At 36.6% G+C, this 22489-nt stretch overlaps 1 protein-coding gene across 2 annotated transcripts in view; it reads right to left on the bottom strand.

Annotated features, from left to right (window-relative positions):
• Positions 1–3612: 3612 nt before the first annotated feature.
• LOC107754678 (tubby protein homolog) overlaps positions 3613–22489 on the bottom strand; it is a 97806-nt gene continuing 78929 nt past the window's right edge. For both annotated transcript variants that reach the window (XM_016571223.1, XM_016571224.1), the window contains exons 3-12: positions 19778–19940; positions 17216–17350; positions 12241–12417; positions 11536–11657; positions 8842–9033; positions 8232–8344; positions 7633–7747; positions 7259–7357; positions 6385–6556; positions 3613–5575 (exon numbers count right to left, since the gene is read on the bottom strand). In XM_016571223.1, coding sequence (XP_016426709.1) covers positions 5442–5575; positions 6385–6556; positions 7259–7357; positions 7633–7747; positions 8232–8344; positions 8842–9033; positions 11536–11657; positions 12241–12417; positions 17216–17350; positions 19778–19940 — 1422 coding nt within the window. In that variant the 3' untranslated portion in view covers positions 3613–5441. The remainder of the gene's footprint in view (positions 5576–6384; positions 6557–7258; positions 7358–7632; positions 7748–8231; positions 8345–8841; positions 9034–11535; positions 11658–12240; positions 12418–17215; positions 17351–19777; positions 19941–22489) is intronic.

The following is a 22489-nucleotide window of genomic DNA, read 5'->3' on the forward strand; positions in this document are numbered from 1 at the left end:
GATGCAATACTGCACGGTCATCTGGAAATTCCAAACATACGCATTGTAGAAACGGTAAGACAGGTATGGTAGTACACTATTTCGAACACTGCTGGTCTTCCCAAACTTAAAAAATGAGGGCTGCTAACACACCAAAAAGTTCTGAATATAAACAAAGTGCAAACTGAGTCGTGCAGACACTTTGGCAGCAATAAAACTGCATTCAGATGAATAATGTGACTTTTAAACACAATAAATTAGTATTTTGACTATGTTTCATGAGTCCATCCAAGCTACTGAGACTAAACGAGCATGAATCACTCAGCTGTGTCTCCTACAGTGAGCAAGCTTGATTCAACATGTAGCCAAAGCTGTAGACCTAACAGCACATTAGCATCTCCAAAATCTTATGATGATGATGTAGGCGTTAATTGCTTTGACACTCCTAAATCTGGCAATAATCCTTATTAAACTCAACTTGCATGTGATTTAAAGAGCATACAAGCACATCTGGCTCACATCAGAGGTCATCATCTGCCAGAAACACAACCGGCTGCTAAAACATGAGGCGTTGCATGAGAATTTCAACACGGCAATCTAGAACACTAAACCAACATACATTTTTCCAAAACGTATTCTTTTTCAGTATATTTAAATCAAAAGTGAATTGATTGATTTAATTCAGAAGTGTGATTTTACCTATTTAATAGAGAAAAGCTATCTATATTAGAGAGAGAATGATGTCAGATGACAACACTATCCAGGCAGACCACTTCCACTGCACTCTTGTCTTTCTTCACTCTATTTTTGCTGTTTACACAATCTTTATGCAGAGAGTCTTGGAGGGCCATTACAAATATTCAAAACAAAACAGGCCTTTCATGTCTTTCTACTTTGGTCTTTTTCCTCTGAAACACATGCTCGCATGCACTCTGACACATTGACAGGCGGCAGGAATCAATGCTGTGGTTGACCTCCATGGCCAGTGGTTTGGTTCACTGAGTGTGAGGCTCCACAACAAAGAGTAGTGAACTCAGCAGCCCTGACCTTCCATACCTCTCCTCCTCACATCTGGCCAGCCAAGCAGGCAACACAAAAACACTACAAATAGACACAAAACAACCCACTTTTCACTGACATGAGCACGGCTTTAATTGAGGTAGGGACTACCTGATGTACTCCAGAACAGAGTTTTTCGAATTGATATAACAAGAGTCTCTGGAGCAGTGAAGACACATTGAAATTTAATTATGGAAAAAAAAAAATCAAGAAGAATGTCCAAATTAAAAATATGCTTTAGGGTTAAAAGATACAGATTAGTACATTCTCATAAAAAAAGTACAAACTAAGGATAAGCATGTTAGTAATCTGTCTATTCAAGTACTCGGCTGATAAATCAAAAACGTAATCAAATCAGATGCCTTACCTAATCCTCAAAGAAGGGAATGGATATAATATAGAATCATCACCATCAACTAGCATAGCTAATGCTAACATCCTTGAAGAGAAGAAAAAAAGTTTCAGATGGCATAGGCTCTTAAGCATGTGTTGACAAATGGAGCTTCAACAGAAATGTGCAGGAATTCCTTCTTAACCTTAAAGTGGATTATCTCTGGCCAGCAAAGAAGTATGAGGCACTCTAGGAAGGCCCACTTGATAAAACTTGAAAACATTTGAAAAAGACCCATCAAAGAAATGGTCAAATGAATCGAGAGGATACGTTCTGTGGAATTTCAACTCAGAGAAACCTTGGTGCCTTCAACTCTACTCTGCATGTCTTACTGTTGTTTTACGTACAAATAAAAGATAAATTTGCCATAGTGCACTAAAGCAGACATTGTAACTTTGCCAAATGTAAAATAATACAGCTAAGTGGGTCTGTGGTGGATTTGCTCCCATCAGAAAATGATACGATCCCCCTGTAGGCACAGGGCCTAATTTTAAAATTGAAAAACTACACACGTCACATTGAATCAGTATATTCTCAATAATTACTTACTTTGATGAAAAACAGCATCATTAAGCCATAAAAAATACATTAAAATAATACTTATGGTACAACAAAATTATTCAACAAAAAATAATAATGATGATGACTACATTATTCATAAGTGTTTTTAAAGGCAACTTGGGCCATGTTCTGTATTTCTGGATCCACTGATGGCCCACATCTGCATGGCCTGTCAGTTCTCTGACGGTCTGTGTGAGGTGGATGAAAGCCATGACCAAATAAACTGACAGAGCCAAACCTTTCCCTCCATTCACCTGCTCTCCTCTCAGCTTGAACCTACAGTCTCTCTCCAGTGTGCCTCTGTTTCAGTGCAAGAGCATTTGTATCAAATCACCAAATACACACATTGAAAAAGACTAGACCTCACAGACAAACTCTCTTGTACTGTCATTTACTTGGATTCAGACCAGTGCCCAACTGCCCATATGACTGGATAGAAAGGGGGAAGAATGAAATCAGCACCCATATCCCAATACATTTATATAACCTCTGCACTGAAGGCCACCTGTTGGTATACTCTCAAAAAAGGTACAAAACTGTCACTGGGGCGATAACTTTTTAAAAGGTACAGGTTTTGTTTTTCTTTACCGCTAAAGAGTACAAATTGGTATCTCAAAGGTACATATTAGTACCCTTTGAAAAGGTACCGCCCCAATGACAGTTTTTGTACCTTTTTTGCTGAGAGTGTAGGGTTGCACGATTAATCAAAATAAAACCATAATTATGCTATGGCTTAGTGCAATTATCAAATTGCAAAGGCTGAAATTAAAGTTCAAGTTTAAATTAAAGTTTAGTTTTTCAGAGCTTGATAGTTTATTTAAAAATGAAGAAATTAAGATTAAAATTAGTATTGTAATTTTATAGTTGTACTGCAAAATAAAATTATTATTATTATTATTATTGTCTTATTTTGCTTAAACTTTATATTTAGCTAAATAATTTTTTGTCATATTGACATATAATTTGCATCGCAAACCAGGGGTCCGTTCTTCGAAACTGATTCGGGCCGAATCGCAAAACAAACTTGTAGCCAATCAGCAATAAGGGGCGTGTCTACTCGTGATGTGGAGGAGAGGGCTTTCAGTGCATGGGACGGACATTAGCCGAGCTGAGCGACAGAAAGATAGGGATGGCGGATAAAAAACAAAAGAGGAAAACTTCTGCGGAACGATAAGGCAAGAAGTAGGACCCGTGTAAATATCGGATCAGCTTTCCAGCGCTGGAGAGAACTCAAGGAGCGGAGGCCTGCGATCGGACGCCGAGGTTGCTTTGTTTCTTCTCGATAGGTGAGTAACACCGTGTCTACAACAGCTAAAGTCTGTCTACACTGGACGCGATCAAACGACCGTTGAAAACCATTTGAAATTTGTGTCAGCACGTCATAAATTGAACCCGGCAGCAGTTTTCTGTCAGGGATTTGTTGCGCCTCGCCGCTCACGTCCGTAGACACGGTGTAACATTGGTTTTGCTTTGTTTCACAGAACTAATCGTTGCCTGGGTTGCGTACGTATATGTGGGGCCGAGCTATCAAAATAGGAGCAAGACCCTTTTGGGGTAGGGGCGTGTTTGTTTTGGTGATTTCAAATATCAACATTGGCTACCAGAAATCACTTACTCTGCCTTTAAGGGAAGTTGGTAAAGCAGGGTTTGTTTTGTTATGTTTTTTTAGTTAAATTGCCACACTGATAATACAACTTCACTTATTCCTTTCTTCATTCATCAGCATTGTTCAGCAAAGACACTGAAGTGTACAAGCTATAATACAATTAAAGATGATGATTTGAGTTTTGTGTAAATTCCACACTGACACTTTGTTCGATCCACATTCACAATTATCCTCATGCAGCAGGAAATTTAATAGATGACTTGAACAAACGGTGTTGCTAAGTACAGTATGTTTACATGCACAGTTATAATCAAGCTACAATCACTTTATCAAGTTATGGTAGTCCGACCCCAAAAATCAGATTTCAGTTGGACTAAAATGTTTCTATGACAAATTACTAATGTAGGCAGACAGAAATCAAACTTTTAAAAGTGCATGTAAACGTACTTACTCGCCTCATTGTCTCAAATAAGTAGTTACTCTGTTCCGAAAAGCAACTATTCCACAAGCAGGCAAATAAACCTGATCTTTCTGGAAAGGTTATAGCCCAGTATACTGGAAATATACACGTTGTTCTCAAGAACAAAGGCAGAAGCTTAAATTTAACTGCATGATAAACAACGCTGGCTTAAGAAAACAATGTAGCATCTCACCAACTTCAAGCATCACAAGTGTTTCGTCCAAAGGCACAATATTTACAGCTTTCCACCATTAATCTCTGAATAAAGTGCTCAGTACATTCCCCTACAAATGTAGTGGGTCAGTATGAGATGATAATGTACTTACCCTGATATTGACCCTCACATAAAATGACTTACTACACACTTCTTCCACCATGTAGGACTTCAGGGGCTTTCACACTAGAGCTACTGGTGTGGACCTGGATTTGGTGAACCATTCATTTTGGTTTGTTCTAATAATATAAAAGTCATTTTTGAATCTCATGTTCCCTTAAAAACGGTAGATAAACCGTTTGCAGAAGTGATAATGATTACGTCTATTTTGTGCAAATGTCACACATTCATCAGTTGATTTTTAAGAAATCCACACCAAAAGCTCGAATGCGAAGGCACCTTGGTCAAGCTTTGAGCTTGAAGCATGAATTATGGGCACGGGGTAAGACACAAGCAGCAGATGGTATGGAAATCTATAAATACATAAATAGTGGATAAATATGTTAGTCTGTCATACTTCATACTGGCTTTGGAGTCCTTGTGAAGCATGAATTGATACATTACATATTTAAAAGACATGTATGAAACAAGTGACATGTATAACTGAAGAAATGTCACATATGAAAGTCATTTTACAAAAGTGCATTAAATCAAATATCCAAACTGTTATATCACAGCTACATGTTATATTTCTTGTGAAAAATCATAATTGATTGGTTAGTGAACATTAATTCTTTTAGAATTATGACCATGGCAAAATGATTTTTGTTTTTAATCTTAGGGACACAAGTACTACTGTAAAAGATCCTTATTTTAACATTAGCGTAAGGTTAGTTTTAGCTTGACGATTAAGTAAAGAAAGTGAGTAGGATATTTTTGACTGTCGATTCAAACGAATGCATCCTCTTCTGATAATCTCACGCATTTGAGCTTTGAAGTCTTTGTGCTTTCCCCCAACTGTGATGCCCTTTTTGAAAAAGCAGAAATGTCACCTTGCTCACGCACATCCACACAAAGAAACAAACTCGATACGCATTCATGCCTCCAAAGGAGGATCTTGAGAGAGGGACCCTGCTGCTTGGGAGTTCACCGCAGCCCTTTACTCAGTGATTGGGACTGTAAAGCAGTCTGGCTGGGTCCTGTCGTGCTTGTGGCTGGCAGAGAGAGACGGCTACTCACAGGCTAGCTTGCTGTCAAAACTGGACAGAGCAATAGCAAACGCCTGCAGGGCACACACGGGGTAGTTGTAGTCCATTGTAAAGACATCCTCTGCTACACGACCAAACTGCATCACAATGTAATCCGCTGCATTCACGAAAGAGAGAATACAGGGATGAGAATACAGACAAAACAAACAGGTACTTCTCTGTGTGGCTTCTAAAATAAATCCATCTCTGGAGTATGTAGTGTTTGGACACTTTTGGACACTAAAAACACAATTTAAAATATCTGATTTTCATTGCATTAGATACAAAATATCAAACTAAGTGGCTTTGGCAAACAAGTAATGCTAGTGCTTTTCTCAGAACTAACATCACTTTTCTGAAACACGTTTTCAATTATTTTTAAACAGGTAATTTTAGAAGGATGTATGAAGTCAATTTCTCTCACAATCACACTAGCAGAATAACCACCAGTTGTAGTTCATCAAATGAACATGTTCCACAATGTTTGACAGTTAGACATTTTATCTCTATTTTAAACTATATATTTACTGTCATATACTGAAACCTAACAAACTTCATTTTGTGAAATGTTTTTACTGAAACGTGTATTTGTGATATATTTCTTTCAAATAAATTACACGTTTTGATATTTTCTAAATAATGCAATTATGTTATACATTTCTAATTGTGGCTTACAAGTGTCCAAATACATTTTGAGGCCAGTGTATATCTCCAGATATAATATATAATTTATTATATGTACTTAACATTCTTTTACAAAAGAATTGTATTAAAAGTACAAATTAAATGTTCAATAAATTCTACTACAGATTTTAATTCGACAACATTAATTACATTTTAAGGTTAATATTGTTCTAAAATTACTATTGTCCATTGCCTTGTAAACCAAGTAGTACACAAAGCTTAAGATGATAATTTTTAACTCACGGTCATTGTCATGAATGATCTGAAAATTTTTGACAGACGCTTGGGTGACCCTGCCGTGGAAGTTGAGCACATATGATTGCGTATCATCGTTCCACACAGGCGTCTTGTTGTGAAGCTCTATCACACTCTCAGTGCTTTTGTTCTGCCATCGAGCCAGTAGAGACTCATGGTCCTGCAAAACAACAGGCAGATGTGGGGAATTAGCTTTCCATTAGGCAAGGCAAGTTTATTTATATAGCACATTTCATACACAATGGTAATTCAAAGTGCTTTACATGAACGAAATGAAAAAATTATTTAAAAAAATAATCACAACAATAAAACAAGGAATTTAAAACTTTGAAAATGATTTAAAAATTGATTTAAGAGGTTTAAAATGAATTCAAAACAGTTAAGAATAGAAAATGATTATATATAAAATGCAGTGCAATCAGTTCGGACATTGCACAGTGCTCATTCAGTAAATGCACAGCTAAAAGAGCATGTAACTTTGCCACTAACACTAACGTTTGAATATAAAAAATAGGTCACGGGTTATTGGTAGCCTCAGACTAATGTTTTACATAAGTCATACATTACCTAGCATTTTACTGGTCATGTAACACAAATGGCAACATGTAAATTAACAAATTGAAAAAAATGTACATAAAAAATTGATTTAAAAAAACGTCTTCAATAAGATATCATCCTGCAAATTTGAACAGCCTCCTCTTCCTCTGAGCTTTGATCCTGGAAGTACTTCTGAGTAAGTATTTCGTATTTTGAAAACTACAATGATCCTTTTGAGATTCTAGCTAATTACAGCCTATTTAAACACAACTATGCCTACATGCTGGATTATGCATTATGCTATCCGAAACAGCCCTGCACTCACATTTCGAGGCCTTATGGAGACTCTTTCATGGTCCATGTTCATTCCAGGAATAATGACGCTCATCTTCCGAGGCCCCTTGAACCCTAAAACATTCGTTTCCTGCGGAACAGAACACAAACATGCGAATTAGTCACCATGTTTATATACATGTGACTCTCAAATCTACTCACTGAAGAGAAATTCTTAGAAATCATTCATCTACACAAGCATTTTATTTCCTGTTTTTCCTTCATCAGTGGTATTGCTATGTAAAAAAACAGCCACCAGAGGTCAGGCTTGGCTCATCGTTGCTTGTGGCTCTAAAATGTAGTGCCCTCAGGGCTGAGTGCTGGCTCTGTGCTAGTCATTGACCGAGATCATGCTCACAAACTCACGTAGCAGATTGCGGCAAGCTCCTGTCGAAGATTCCCTGCTTCTAGGCTGGAGGTGGTCTTGACTGGGTTCACACCGCTGTCATATACCGTAAACTTGGTACCCATAATGTTTGATCTGTGGGGATGACATTGTACTTACTGATGAAATTATTACAATGAAGTTTTCAGCGTGTCACAGCAAAGGGATGAAGCTCCCAAAGACTGTCAAGAATATGTTCAGGCCACATTTCACACCAACAGCAAAAGAAGAAAAATTATATAAATTAAAGCTTTTTTTTTTAGTACTAATAAGAATTATGGAATTGTAACATATGCAATATCAAATATGTATGTTTTTATATGTGCTGTAATGACACTCAGACATTAGAATGCACACAGTTGCTTTCTCCTCATATGAATGGGGACACTCCTGCACACCAGCAATGAACCCAATTACAGTTTTAAATAGGTTCAGCAGTGCACACATGCACACAGACTCATTAAAGGTCCCTCTTGAATGTTTAGAAAGAGACACATGTCTCTTGTCTCTAAGAGCAGCATAGATTTAAGTTACGCTACCTTATGAATCACACGACACAATGAATCATCTTTAAATGTACCTCAGTTTGCCAATAAAGCTCTCGCCGCCTCGTGATAGGTCAGTAGGGTCGATGGAGATGAGGTAATTGGATGTTTTGCTCTTCTTTCTCTTCCTCCCAGCTAAAAGGAAAATCTAATGTATAACAGAATTTAATTGGACACCGAAACAGCAGCACAAAACTGACATCAAAAACATCTGATAGAGATTGAGACATAAACAAACAATCAGAGACAGCTTCCATATTTTGTTTTGAGAAATGGCATAAACAACTATGAAACCCATACAGATACATAAAGGGAAGTTGGCTATATGTATTATTCTATTAGGTAAATAAGATGGCTATAACACATTGTTTTTAACATATGATTTATGATTTAGTCCTGATATTTTTAGGATAAGCATTTGCCAAGCACAGCAATATTATGTTCAGTTGTCATTTAGCTAAATCTCCCTGCAGGCTAAAGTTGGTTCCTTTCATCAGAATCAATCATTTCAAGCCCTTTGGCAAATTGGAGGAATGGAGTGTCACTGATTGGGCTTGATTGCTGGTGCACAACAATGATGACTTCCAAATAAGGCAAAACTCTTTAGAAAAACATGGAAATAATCAGTGTTTCGATGTGTCTGACCTTCTTGCCATCCTCTCTCTCCAGATGGAGGTAGTAAGTGGGATACATGCCCCTGTCCATGCCCTTCTTATCCCGTGTGATCCTGCATTTCACAGTCACTCCTTGGGGTGCGGGTCTGAGAATGAACTCCTCTAGGTCATCTACGTCGATGGATGGTTCATTGGCCAATGGGGTGGAAGCTGAGGTCGCCTCCTGTCACATTGATTAGGCAGATACAGATCGATCCTAGTCAATTATAAATTTATGTTAAAAGAAGTGTACATTTTGATTATTACAAATTCACAACCATATTTATATATAAACATTCAACAAACAAACAAACAATAAATAAATGAATCCAAAAGCCAGAGACATGAGAAAAAAGCAGATTTTTTTTTTTTTTAAACCAAGACATTTTGTAAATCAAAGATAAGTTACTGTACAATAAGAAAAATATGTAAACTTCTGGGTAAATAAATAGATAAATAAAGATCTTATTGTAAATGTAGGTTTTTTTAAACCTGAAAAAAGTAAAACGCATAATGTTACAATGTCACAGTTATAATGGAACACAGTTACAATGGAAACAAATTATAAATAAATAAATAAATCTGAGGTCCGAGACCTCATTTGCAATTTTTGTTTTATTTTTAATGTAAACCTAGGGGGAGGAGGGGGTTAATGCTAAATATGGTAAAAATGTATTCTAATAAATAAATAAACATCTGAACCCCCACTGAAAATGAAGAAATTTGTTATATTTAAACCTGGAAAACAACAACAAATTTCACAAAATGTAAAATAAAGAGATAATGTAAAATGTGATATGAACTCCAACTCCATTGTACAGACTGCATAATACAAGCATTTTCACTAGTGCACTCAGACATTTGGACCCCAGTGTAAATGAATCAAATGTCCCTGTGGTCTGAAATGTAAGCAGCTGGATTAAAACTGAAACGTTAAAGAGCAACAAAGCAGCCCAGTGACGTTAGCAGGGTCAGGCCCAAGAGACATGGATGAGCCACTATACAACCAAATAAATAACAGCCAAATTTGGACTCCATGACTTTAGTTTACTGGAATAACTTGGATAAAAGACAAATAACATGCACAATTTTTTTTTTCAACATCAATGTTTTAGGTAAATATATGTATATGATATATGTACAGTGGGTATGGAAAGTATTCAGACCCCCTTAAATTTTTCACTCTTTGTTATATTGCAGCCATTTGCTAAAATCATTTAAGTTAATTTTCTGTCAATATGGGGTGCTGTGTGTACATTAATGAGGAAAAAAAATTAACTTAAATGATTTTAGCAAATGGCTGCAATATAACAAAGAGTGAAAAAATTAAGGGGGTCTGAATACTTTCCGTACCCACTGTATATGCAAAAGTGAAAATTATGAGATAAGGATGCTGTAAGTGGTCACCATTTCTTTAAAGTTTACAGATTTTAGTTTAATGCATTTCTCTTTATAATTTTTTTCTGCAGTGTGACAAATAAATACATTTCTAAAATGTCCATGTAGTCTCTCAATTAATAAAAGCATAAAAATGTTCAGAATCTTCAGAATATATTACAGCCACATTGCATAACACTGCAGGTATTCTCCCTATTTGACTTATCTACTAATACATTTTTCTTAGTAATACATTTTTATTTTCTACAAAATACTGCACAATGTGATCACCAGTGACAGTGGTAAGAACAGGGGCTTCAAACATGCACGGTTTCCATCAAGTTATTTTAAGAAAGTAATAATTTCACTGTTGCCATATGAAACAACAAGACTCTGACCCTCCATTTCCAGCATTGCAGGGTTTGTGCCAAGATAGACACAAGAGAATACATCCTAGCATGACAATACAAAGACTGCTTGTGTCAGCATTGTACACGTAACATAACTGGACACAGAAGAGTTCACATTTGGAGCTGACGCACATATACTGCTCAAAATAGCAGTCATGCTTCAGTTTAGACAGCAACGGACAAGGAATGACCTTCACTATGCAAAACTGCTAGTTGGGGAATCAACAAAAATGATATAAATTCAATCAACAATGCATTATATACTGTGGGTGTGGTGGTTAAGTCAGAATCTTTTTGGTGCTGAACTGCATCTAATCCACGGATATTTAACCTTTTGCAGGCCAAGGACCCCTTGGTGTACAGAGTGACAGAACAGTGACCCTCTGGTACATACTGTAAAAAGAGTTTTACATATTACCGTCAACAATTTGATCTCACAATGATGTCACCATGAGCTCACATGATTCTCATGGTGTGGTCACTAAGCATGACCTATCATAACTTGTATATACATACATTATGATGCTTTTAAAAAATTAATAAATAAATGACACCAAACTTTTAAATGGTATAATAAATATTTCTCTTCAGTCTCCTCTTAGCAATGAATAGGTAGCTATGGTAACCATGATTTGTTTCCCTCCATGCTTCCATGCCGTCTGCATCTATTGCTCACATTGTGCAAAACTGAAAAATCAACTTAAAGGGTTAGTTCACCCAAAAATGAAAATTAGGCTGCGTTTTACTCACCCCCGAGGCATCCAAGAAGAAAGTCATATACACCTAGGATGCCTCGGGGGTGAGTAAAACGCAGCCTAATTTTCATTTTTGGGTGAACTAACCCTTTAATTTACTTAAATTAATTAACCACTTTTAAAAAAGCAGAGAAAACAGTCTACCTTGCTGGACTTTTTGCTGGTGGCAGATCCAGGTCTTGTGTTGCTGTTGAGCTGAGATGAACTTGAACTGACCAAATCATCTTCATCCTCTTCTTCATCAAAGTTCATGCTACTGGAGATTCCTTTGAACAAGAAAAAATATTGAGGAGCTAATCAAATAGCGTGTCGATAGCAGAACATGAGGAGAGAACAGCAGCAGGCATAAAGCAAACATGGAGGCATTATGCAGTGCAAATAACACTGCAAATAACTGCACTCTGATGCCAAAAGAGCATCAGAGACATAACAAACTGAGTACATTTGGATTAAAAAAAACTCTTCACTCTTAGTAAGTTCTACAAATTAGCAGAAAAAGAGATGCAAAGGACAAAATGATTGTCCATAGTCCAGATCGAATCATACTGGCTCTAATAATGTCATGCAGACAGTAAAGACATGATCTAATCCAAATATGTCACAGAAGGAGGAGAGAGTGGCAGATACTGAATCTAAGTGCTATAGCATGTAAATAGATCTCAAAGTGTTAGTCACCAGATGATGTTATTATAGGAACATGATGTTGTGTTGCATGTTAGTCGATCAGTAATAATACTGAGGAACAATCTGCAAATCTGCATGTCTCGATCGTCATGATGGTAGCGTTCTTTCCATCTGTCTCTCTCTCCACTCTCGTTTGCGTCACCCTGAGGACTATCGCTGGTGTACCTTTCTTCAGCATGGTGACCCGTAGGTCCTGTTTGCCCTGTGACTGTGTGCTGCCCACTGCCTCACCCTGGCCCTCTGCCTCGCTCTCCTGGGCAGGTGAGTGGCCCACTGTCAGGATCTGAATCTGGTTGCCCAGCTCCTGACCCTCATCCTGGAAGGCAGCGGGCCCATCAATTCCTGTGGTACCACCACAACATAGTAACACTGTTAACTCGACTATGTCAACCATCCTGTATCCACTTTGGTATCACAAAAATAATGGCATTTATGGAAATATGGAGACAGACATTCAAATCTTAATGAGTGAATGAATTCCTCTGCAGTATTAGAGTCTAATTGATGGTCCTTTGTCACACAAACACTACCGGATTATTTAGATTTTTAAAATGTTTTTTTAAAGTTTCTTATGCTCATCAAGGTTGCAATTATTTGATCAAAAATACAGTAAAAACAGTAATATAGTGTAAATATTTAAAAATTTAATTTATTCCTGTGATGACAAGTCATTACTCCAGTCTTCAGGGTCACACGATCCTTCAGAAATCATTCTAATATGCTGCTTTGTTTTGCTCAGTTATTATCAATGTTGAAAACAGCTTTTGCTGCTTAATATTTTTGTGGAAATGGTAAAAAAAATTTCAGGATTCTTTGATGAATAGAACGATCAAAAGAAGAGCATTAATTTGAAATAGAAATCTTTTGTCTTTACTTTCACTTTTGATCCATTTGATCTGAATAAAAGTATAATTTTTTTTTTAAAGAAATCAACATATTAGAAGGATTTTTAAAGTATCATGTGACACTAAAGAGTGGAGTAATGGCTGCTGATGACTCCGCTTTGCTACCACAGGAATAAATTACATTTTAAAATATATTCAAATTGAATATTTTTTAATTGTAAAAATATTTCACATTATTACTATTAATATAAATTATTAATATTACAATATTATTATGTATTTTGATCAATTAAATACAGCCTTGGTAAGCGTAAGAGACTTCTTTTAAAAACACTTAAAAAATCTGAATTATTCCAAACTTGTGACTGGTAGTGTATGTAATATATAACCTTCTCAATTAACTTTGCATGTGCTGATGCTTTTAAGTGCCCTTGGGGTTTCAAGAATTTGCTATTGTCTATTAATAGTTGCTCTTAAGTCATCCTGGGTTTTGTATTTCATCCAATAGTCACTAGTAGTGAAAGAACATGTTGTCCCAGTCAAGCACAGCTACATGCAACCGTCCAGATTATAGCTACCATCCATCCATGCATCCAACCAGGCCAAATCAAGTCATTATAGCTACTGAGACCCTTCTTTCCCCCTCCAGGGATTCGTCTGCTGAACAATGTCAGAGAATTAGCTCTGACGAGATGGCCGAGAGGCATTAGTGCTTGTGATTGCAGAATAATCAGTATTGCATTTAGACGTTGGGGCTCCCTAACAAGGTAAGTAATCATCAGAGAAAAAGCCAGATAGACAGAGAATATTGATCAATCAAGAATAGTCTCCATAAAATGAACAATATGTTTGCATCAGCTTATTCTTTCACAGCTTTGGGTCCAGAAATAGCATCTCTGATTTGAAATCATCATTTGTGAGTCACAGATCTGTTTGTGTAGGTTATTTTGTGGATAAAGCACCATGACCTGTGTCGAGGGCTGCTACACGAGTGTGGGGGAGATAATGATGGTTCTGTTGTCGCAGTCTCAGAAGACGACTAGCAGCACCATAATAAAAGAAGAACAGGTAGCTAAATAGGTAGCTAAGACTAAATAGCTGTGTTCAGACATGCAGCAAAATAAAAAAAGTTTTTCTTTTTTTAGGCATATCTGGCTCAAATCCTTTCAGTTTTTTGCAGTATTTTTTCTTCTTCCAAACCACATCCATACCTGTTTCCAGATAAATGTTGTGTATGTAAAATCTAATTTGTAAAACTAAAGAAAGCAGCCTTCAAACCTAGATTGGTAAAGTCAAAACTACCAAAAATATGTATGTTTACAGGAAGTGCTTACAGTAGGTTCACTTATCACATTATAGTGTGCTGCAGGAATAAGTCCTAGAACCCAGAAAACCCTTCAGTTCCATTGTCCTGAAGTCAATACATGAGGCTAACACAAGTTTTGCACATTTTATTCAAGATAACACCACTAGTGATTTTTAAAAAAAGCTTTTACTTGTCTCGAGAAAAAGTACGTCATCCCTGCAGCACTTTAATAAACTCAACTTTAGTCTTTTATTGTACTGTAAGCTAGTTTATATCCATATTAGCAACTCAACTACAAGTCACACCTTCAGCAAATGAAAAGCAAAAAATAAATGTTTTCGCCCCCAAGAAATCCAAATGCTCCCTTGTGTGAGTCATATTGGTGCTGACGTTGAGCTAAAAGCATCACTACTGCCACCGCTTGATGAATTGAGTCCATGCGTCTATTTGTCTATTTCATGAAAGTTTGTGTCATGTATTGATGAAGGCTGCAGTAGGTCAACTCGGCACTGCTCTTGGCAGGCGGACAGCGGATGCTCTTATAAGGAGTATTAGAGGGGATTTCGTTATTCCTTGAGAAAAAATTGGCAGTAGAACAGCAGTTTGGTTCCTCTCCAGAGGCGCGTTAATTAATGCCATGTGCCACGCTGTCATTGACAGAGAAAGTGGTGAAAATCCTCAACACACTCTCACAAGGAATTGGATTTAGATGAGGGGAAATTAAATACAAAAACAGTACGGAGAACAGTAAGACATGAGAATATTGTATATAGCTGTGGTAGTTTAAGCAAACACACCACATGAGAGATGGCAAATTACAATAGCTGCGGTTTGACTGAAATTATGTGCTTTTTATTGGTTTACTTTTTTCCAATTTGAAAGCAAATTAACTTTATTTTCTAAACCTGTATGACTTTTTTCCTTCTGTTGAACACAAAATAACATATATGGAGAAATATTAAGTTTCTACCTGGTAACAAAACAATCACAGAGCTTCCCCCTTATATAATGACAGATTCTACCAACATTGTAGATAAAAGGCAAATGCTTAATCGTTTTAATAGTCATTTTATTGCATCAGTTTTTTTTTTTCAAACAAATAATTATATAAATTCAAATTTAGAATTTGTTGAAGCTGAACGTAATCAATGGACAAGAGAGTTCGCTTTTCAACAAATTACTATTTCCGATGTTTGTTCTGCTTTAAAAGAATTAGATTTGAATAAATCGCTAGGTCCTGATCATGTTGCCCCGTTGCTTTTAAAACTAGCGGCTGATTTTATTTCTCTTCCACTGACGTATCTGTTTAATCTTTCATTATTAACTAATACAATCCCTAAGATCTGTAAATCAGCATTTGTAGTTCCTCTGTCAAAAGGGGGTGATCCTTCTTTAATGGATAACTATAGACCTATATCTAAGCTCCCAATGTAGAACCCAATGTGTACAGAAGGAAGGTGTTCAGTCAGATCCTCTGGAAGTTGTTAAGGGAGTCCCACAAGGATCTGTGTTGGGGCAGTTATTATTCAGTATATATATATAAACTGCCTTTATTTTAATATTGATAATGCAAGGTTCCATTTTTATGCAAATGATATTATAGTTTATTGTTTAGCCCCCTCTAAGCAACAATCTGTGGCTTTTTTACAGACTGCTTTTGATATTATCCAACACAGGTTCTGTGATTTGAAGCTGGTTTTAAATGTTGAAAACTCTATTGTTCTTCTGACTTCTCAGGGGAGCCAAATTACTTCAGTGTTAGAGTACAAATACCTGGGTATTATTATTGATAACACGTTACATTTTGGTTGTGTGAAATATGTTGTGCTTTTCATTCAATGGGAGGAAGAAATTAGTGTCCGTTTTTTTTTTCTACCAGTTCTCGATTATGGGGATGTAGTGTATCAGCATGCTCCCTCTTATCTTCTTGCGTCCTTGGATGCTTTGTGCCATGGTGCTCTGAGATTTATAACTGATTGTACATTTTCCAACACATCATTGTGAACTATACAAAAGAGTTGCAAGGCATTCTTTGAGTATTCAGAGGAAAATGCATTGGTATCTATTGATATTATAAAGCCATATTGAGTTATTTGCCATTTTATCTCTTTTGTTTTATTCAAAGGATTTCGTCTGGCAACTGGGGGGGGGGTACAATTGCATGGTAATTGCATGGTAAGACACATATACTTTATGTGCATGGCAACAAGGCAGTTTTGAAATCAATGTGAAAGTCATGAAAAAAAAACACTACTGTTTTAACACGTTGAAAGAAGTCTTTTATGCTCAACAAGGATGCATTTATTTGATCAAAAATAGAGTAAAAATTTTAATAAAAATTGTTACAATTTAAAATATTTGTTTTCTATTTTATTAAATTTTAAAATGCAATTTATTCCTGTAAGGACAATGCTTAATTTTCAGTAGTCATTATTCCAGTCTTCAGTGTCACAGAAATTATTCGAATATACTGATTTGGTGTTGAGGAAACATTTCTTATTATCATAAATCATGAAATCAATCTTAATATTAATAATGCTGCTTAATATTTTAGTTTAAATCATGAAACCATGATTTTTTTAGGATTCTTTGATGAACAAAGTTCAAAAGAACAGCATTTATTTGAAATATAGTTTTTTTTGTAACACTGTAGTCTTTACTGTCACTTTTAATCAAATTAATGATTTTGCCAAATGAAAAAAAAAAACTTTCAATAAATAAATAAATCTTACTGACCCTGAACTTTTGGACAGTAGAGTACATTCATAAAGGAACAAACAAATATTTTTGCATGTTGTTGTAATGCATGTGAGCATCCTCAATCGTTTCTTCTGTACAGCACAGGTAATGCTGATCATGATACAAACTGAATCACTGGATGGCACAAATGTCCTTTACACACACACACACAAACACACACAGACACACACACACACACAGCTTTTCGTGCACATGCTGGGCCTGATGGTTAACAGGCTGCTCAGCTGACCTTTGTGCTTGCCCTTTTTCTCCTTCTTGGCGCTGCCAGTCTGAGGAGTGGAGGTAGGCGGCTTGGTTTTTTTAGCCGAGCGAGGGGCCTGAACCTCTGCTACGGCTTTAACTTCTTCCTGTTCCGCTTCTTGTACTAAACGAGGAGGTGCAGGATGAGCCAGCAGGAGCAGAGAAGATAGTGTGAGAGAATTCAATAAATAAATAAAACACAATAAAGGGGGAAAAAGAAATGGGTTAAGGTAATAAAGAAAATAAAGAAATGGGTTAAGGTATATGGGGAGAAGAAAGAGAGTTAGCAAAGACACAAAGCAGAAACAACGCTTACACACAGAAGATGGCTACAAGCACAAAAAAAAATAATAATAATAATAAATATTCCACTGCTCCCGTACACCCCTGGATGCAATTTTAATTGAAGGGGATTCAGTGGCTGTCAGAACAACTGTGAAATCAAAGCTTTGAGGCACAATTCATTCCCTCTCACAGTCTGCTTCTTTTAACTGTCCTTCAAGTGCGTGAACTGCTGAGCTTCCTTCAAGCAACAGATCTGGGAGGATTCATCTGAGTCTATGCACTCATGAAAGTGCATATCACTGTCAGTTAGAAGCTTGTCAATAGCTACAGTACATCACTACCACTGAAAGGCATAAAGAGACAAGCCTGTCAGAATGAGAGAAAGGTGAGCAATGGTTTAGTTATGGAAAGAAACCACAGAGACATTGACTTGCTATTTTTGAAAAGAGAGAGTGACGCAGAGTTAAACAATGAAGTTACTTTTTGTTACTCGTGCTTTGAGAGACTGAAGGCGTCAATTCACAGGTGAGTAAAAGCTGCTCTGTTCAGGCTCTGTATCTGCCCCAAATTCTGCATAAAGATGCAATGAAACCCTTAAATGTTGTTGCTGTCATTTAAATTATAGGGCCTAATCATTATTAAAGCTTAATAAGTGAACTAAAATCCACAATTAAAACACAATCATGTAAAGAAATGTTCAAGCAAACACTGAAGGAAGGTGTCGTTTTTTCCAAGATTATAGCCATAAAGCGTGAGAAAGTTGATCAATAATACTGCCCGATTATTATATCATTAAATTAGAAATTATATTGTATCATTATTGTCTCATTCACACAAATTACCAAACCTGATAATTACACAAAGGCCTGTAATTGAGCTTTCATGGAACTGGATATGACAAAATTATGACATTTTAATCAATTTAATAATAATTTCATATTTCAATTATCATTTTATGCAATAACATCGCTTCTGCAAATCTGATTTTTGTGTAAATGCATTTACTGTATGCCCTGTTGTGCAGCAAAATATTCTGTGCAAATGCACCTTATGAGGTATACATGCCACTTCATATCATCCAATAGGGCTGACAAACACAAATGTACAAAGAAGGAAATAATATGCACAGCATAATCAACTACAGTTACAATTCACTAAAGCTCATGCAGGATGAGCGCCAAAGGTGCTCACTCTTTGATGAGACAGCACAACACTGAGGGAAACACTGTAAATTATTCATAATACTGTATACCGCTAGTATCAACAGACATTCCTATCTTTAATAATGACACAAGCCTGTGAGGAATATAACAGTCCCACAGCACAGGTGTCAAATGATCAGCATCAACTGAATGATGATTTACGGGAATGTTCTGGTTTCAATACCAGTTAAACTCTATCGACAGAATGTGTGGCATCGTGAAAACTGAAAAAATTTAATGTCCCTCAGCTTGTAAAAAACTAAGGAAAAACTTCTACTGATTCTTCGGAGGTCGTAGGATCGGTCACACTGCAGGAATGTGACCCTACATTTCTGACACAGTCAGAACTTCATCAAATTAATCGGCATGTCATAATAAGCATTCAAAGACTGCTTACAGTATGCACAGCAGTGCTGTTACTGTTAACTAAAACAAAAAAAACTATTAAAAATAGTTTCCAGTAATTTAAATAAAGCTGAAATAAAAAGCCTTGACAACTAACTGAAATAAAACTAAAGTTTAAGTTCTCATAAAAATGACAAAACTTAAATTAAAACTGATAAGGTATGTAATACAAACAAGGTAGCCATAATGCCAAACAGAAACATGGCATGACAATGCAGCATGAACGGCTAAAAATAATGTTTGCTCACAAGTCGGCCAAAATAAAGAAAAGGCTTCTCATAGCTCAGAGGAAAGGCCCCTGACACTAGCAAATGTTTTAATATAGATGATTGAGGTCTGCACTGACATTGTAGGAAGAGTTTATCTAGCACTGAGCAGTCTGGGACAGAGATCAATAGTGTAACTCAAGCCAGTACTGCTGGCAGTGCGAAGAATGGCAGCATTGTTTGCCGAACAATCAGCAAACAAGCATTTCCATTTTCAATCACTGGCCTTTGTGAACCACTCTGTTTGAGCAGCTTGGGTCGATATTGGCATGTCAGCGTAATGACAGCTTGGAATAATGTCTCATGCCCTCAAGAGTGAACGTGACCCTTGAGTCTCTGTGGCATTATGGTTATTTGAAATATTATGAGAGAGTTTTTTTTTTTTTTTTGTACCGTGGTAGATGGTGCTGCTGTTGCCGCTGAGGTAGCTCTCCACAAGGGGAGCCTGTTCTTCTGACTGCCGGGTCCTGCGCACTCGAGAGCGCCCGTCCAGATTAGACTGTACCATCAGGGGCTCCTGACGTTTCTTTTTCTGCTTCTGTTCCAATAAAGCTCGCTACAAACACACATTAACAGACACATACACGTGATCGTTACTGTGCAGTCAGTGTACAGCCAAACATTACAGTATAGTATTGCAAAACAGCTTTGAGATTTACAGTACTTGTGCTACATGGCACAGTGTGAAGAGAAAATCAATCAATGACTACAAGTAACTTCATCTGTTTTTTCTTTAAGCATACGTCTGACATGAAAGAAATACTAAAGTGAAATGTGGGAACAAGTAACTGGCACAAAATATATTTATTTCTGAGAGAACTGCCTCTTGTAGTTGCAGTTTAAATCCCATCTTGCTTTACAAAAAAAAAAAAAAAAAAAAAAATTAGTATTTTTATTAATGAACATTCTTCATTGTACATGGCAAAGCTTCTGTACTTCTGTGCTTCTGCCACAGTTTATATGCATCTTCTAAAGAGATTATTTGCAAAAAAAAATAGAGCTAGAGATGAGGACAGGATGCACTGCAAGTTTTAACCTCAGGGATGCATTCCTTTGTAATCTTTCTATATAAATAATACATTTCTTTCAATATCAAAAACTTAATCGCAGAAGGATACTGCTGTGCACGGATGTGAAAAGCATCTGCAGCATTTTCTGAAAACCTAAACAACTGATAAGCTAAAGAAATCTTAATAATAATCATATACTGAATGCTTGTGTAATTAATTTAGCTATTCTCTATTACTCTTTATGTAAGTCATAATATTCTGCATTATAGTAATTCATTTGAATATCCATTATATGCAAAATATATGAATAAAAGATGGATTAGTTGCATATATATGACATAAAAACTTACACCACACACACAACCATTACATTGATCAAAGATGACAGTAAAGACAGTTATAATGTGACAAAATATTTCTATTTCAAATAAATGCTGTTCTTTTGAACTTTCTACTCAACACTGAATATTATGCAGCACAACGGGTTTTTAACAATGATAATTAGAAGAAATGTTTCTTAAGAAACCAAATCAGCATATTAAAATTATTTCTGAAGGATCATGTGACTCTGAATACTGGAGAAATGGCTGCTGAAAACTTTGCTTTGCCATAACAGGAATAAATGTAACATATATTAAAATAGAAAAGTTATTTCAAATTGTATTAATTCACAATATTACTGTTTAACTGTATTTTTGGTCAAATAAATGCAGCCTCAGTGAGCAGGAGACTTCTTTCAAAAATATTAACATATATCTAAAAAGGGCTAAGGCAACTAAACAAGTGATCTTTCTCAACCGCTCAACCAAAGCTCCATGACTCACAGCACTGAAGAGATTTCCATTCTATAATTTAACCTTGACAAATCTCTGATGAGGTCTAACTGACCTCAAGTAGTCTGACAAGTCACTCTTAGACATTTGCTCTATTGAAGACATGAAATTCTTCACAAAGTAAAAACATATTTTAAGCAGTGGTTCTCCTCTCCATCAATGAATGAGGTTCATCAATGAAAAGAATAAGTAACAAAGTCAGAAAAAAAGCACTGAAATAATGTTTAAACCTTGGAAACGTTTTAGTTTCAACAACAATGGAACGGAGCCACATAAAGAACCACTTTGAACGCACAGACTGTGTCGCTTCTTCATAAAACTTTCAACGTCCTAGAGCTAAAACCAGCCATTACAACATGCCTTCCCTTCACACATGACTGCATGTTCATCCCAGCATGGGTTTCCCCACACAACATTCTTCACTTTCGCAGCAACCTGACATTATGTACAGCTATAGCCAAGAGTTCTGGGGAGATCCCAGCGCTGGAGTCTATTAAACATTAAAGGAATCCTTGTGCGTATAGTGGGCCTGAGACCAGCAGCAGGTCTGTCCATTCAGGCAGAAAAACACCCTCCCCTGTGCTAGCTGGTGGGTGTGCAAATGGAAAATCCTTAAGAGAGAAAGGAACCTATTACCACGGATTATGCAAGCAGAAACACACCAGTAGCTGCTATAAAAATCCATATATTAAGCCTTTTCTTAATTTTCATTAGTGCTGGGTTAACAATATCGATGAATCAATTTTAATCAATCTTCATTTTGATGAACCAATATACATTTTCTAAATTACAATAATGTTATTTTTGTCTGTGCTGTTTTCTGATGATGCATGAACAAAACTTTACTAAACATTATTTGCAGCATGTCTCCCATCCAATAATCACACTAAGCTCAGTAGCGTGTTTAGGCATCACGCAATTGCATGGGGCCCCTGCGGAATGCAATTTCTACCAAGGGGGACCCCCAGGGACCACTTGCTTAGGGCCCCCAAATCTCTAAACACACCCCTGACTAAGCTTTGTGCTTTGTGTGACTTTCTGTCAGCTCATTGAAGTGCGCATGTGTGATACGTGACAGGAACGCATCTAGACCGAGCAAACGTCTTGCAGTAAAGAAAGAAGGAAATATATCACAAACGCAGACTTTTTCATGACTCAGAAAACGATAAAAATGTGTTCTCATCTCGTGCAGCAGAAGTAGAAGTGGTTCAGTCACAATGCTGCATTTATAACTGCATGAGAGGATAATATATGAGCTAGCT

The sequence above is a fragment of the Sinocyclocheilus rhinocerous genome, unplaced genomic scaffold (assembly GCF_001515625.1).
Source record: "Sinocyclocheilus rhinocerous isolate Xijiao unplaced genomic scaffold, SAMN03320098_v1.1 scaffold742, whole genome shotgun sequence".
Lineage (NCBI taxonomy): Eukaryota > Metazoa > Chordata > Actinopteri > Cypriniformes > Cyprinidae > Sinocyclocheilus > Sinocyclocheilus rhinocerous.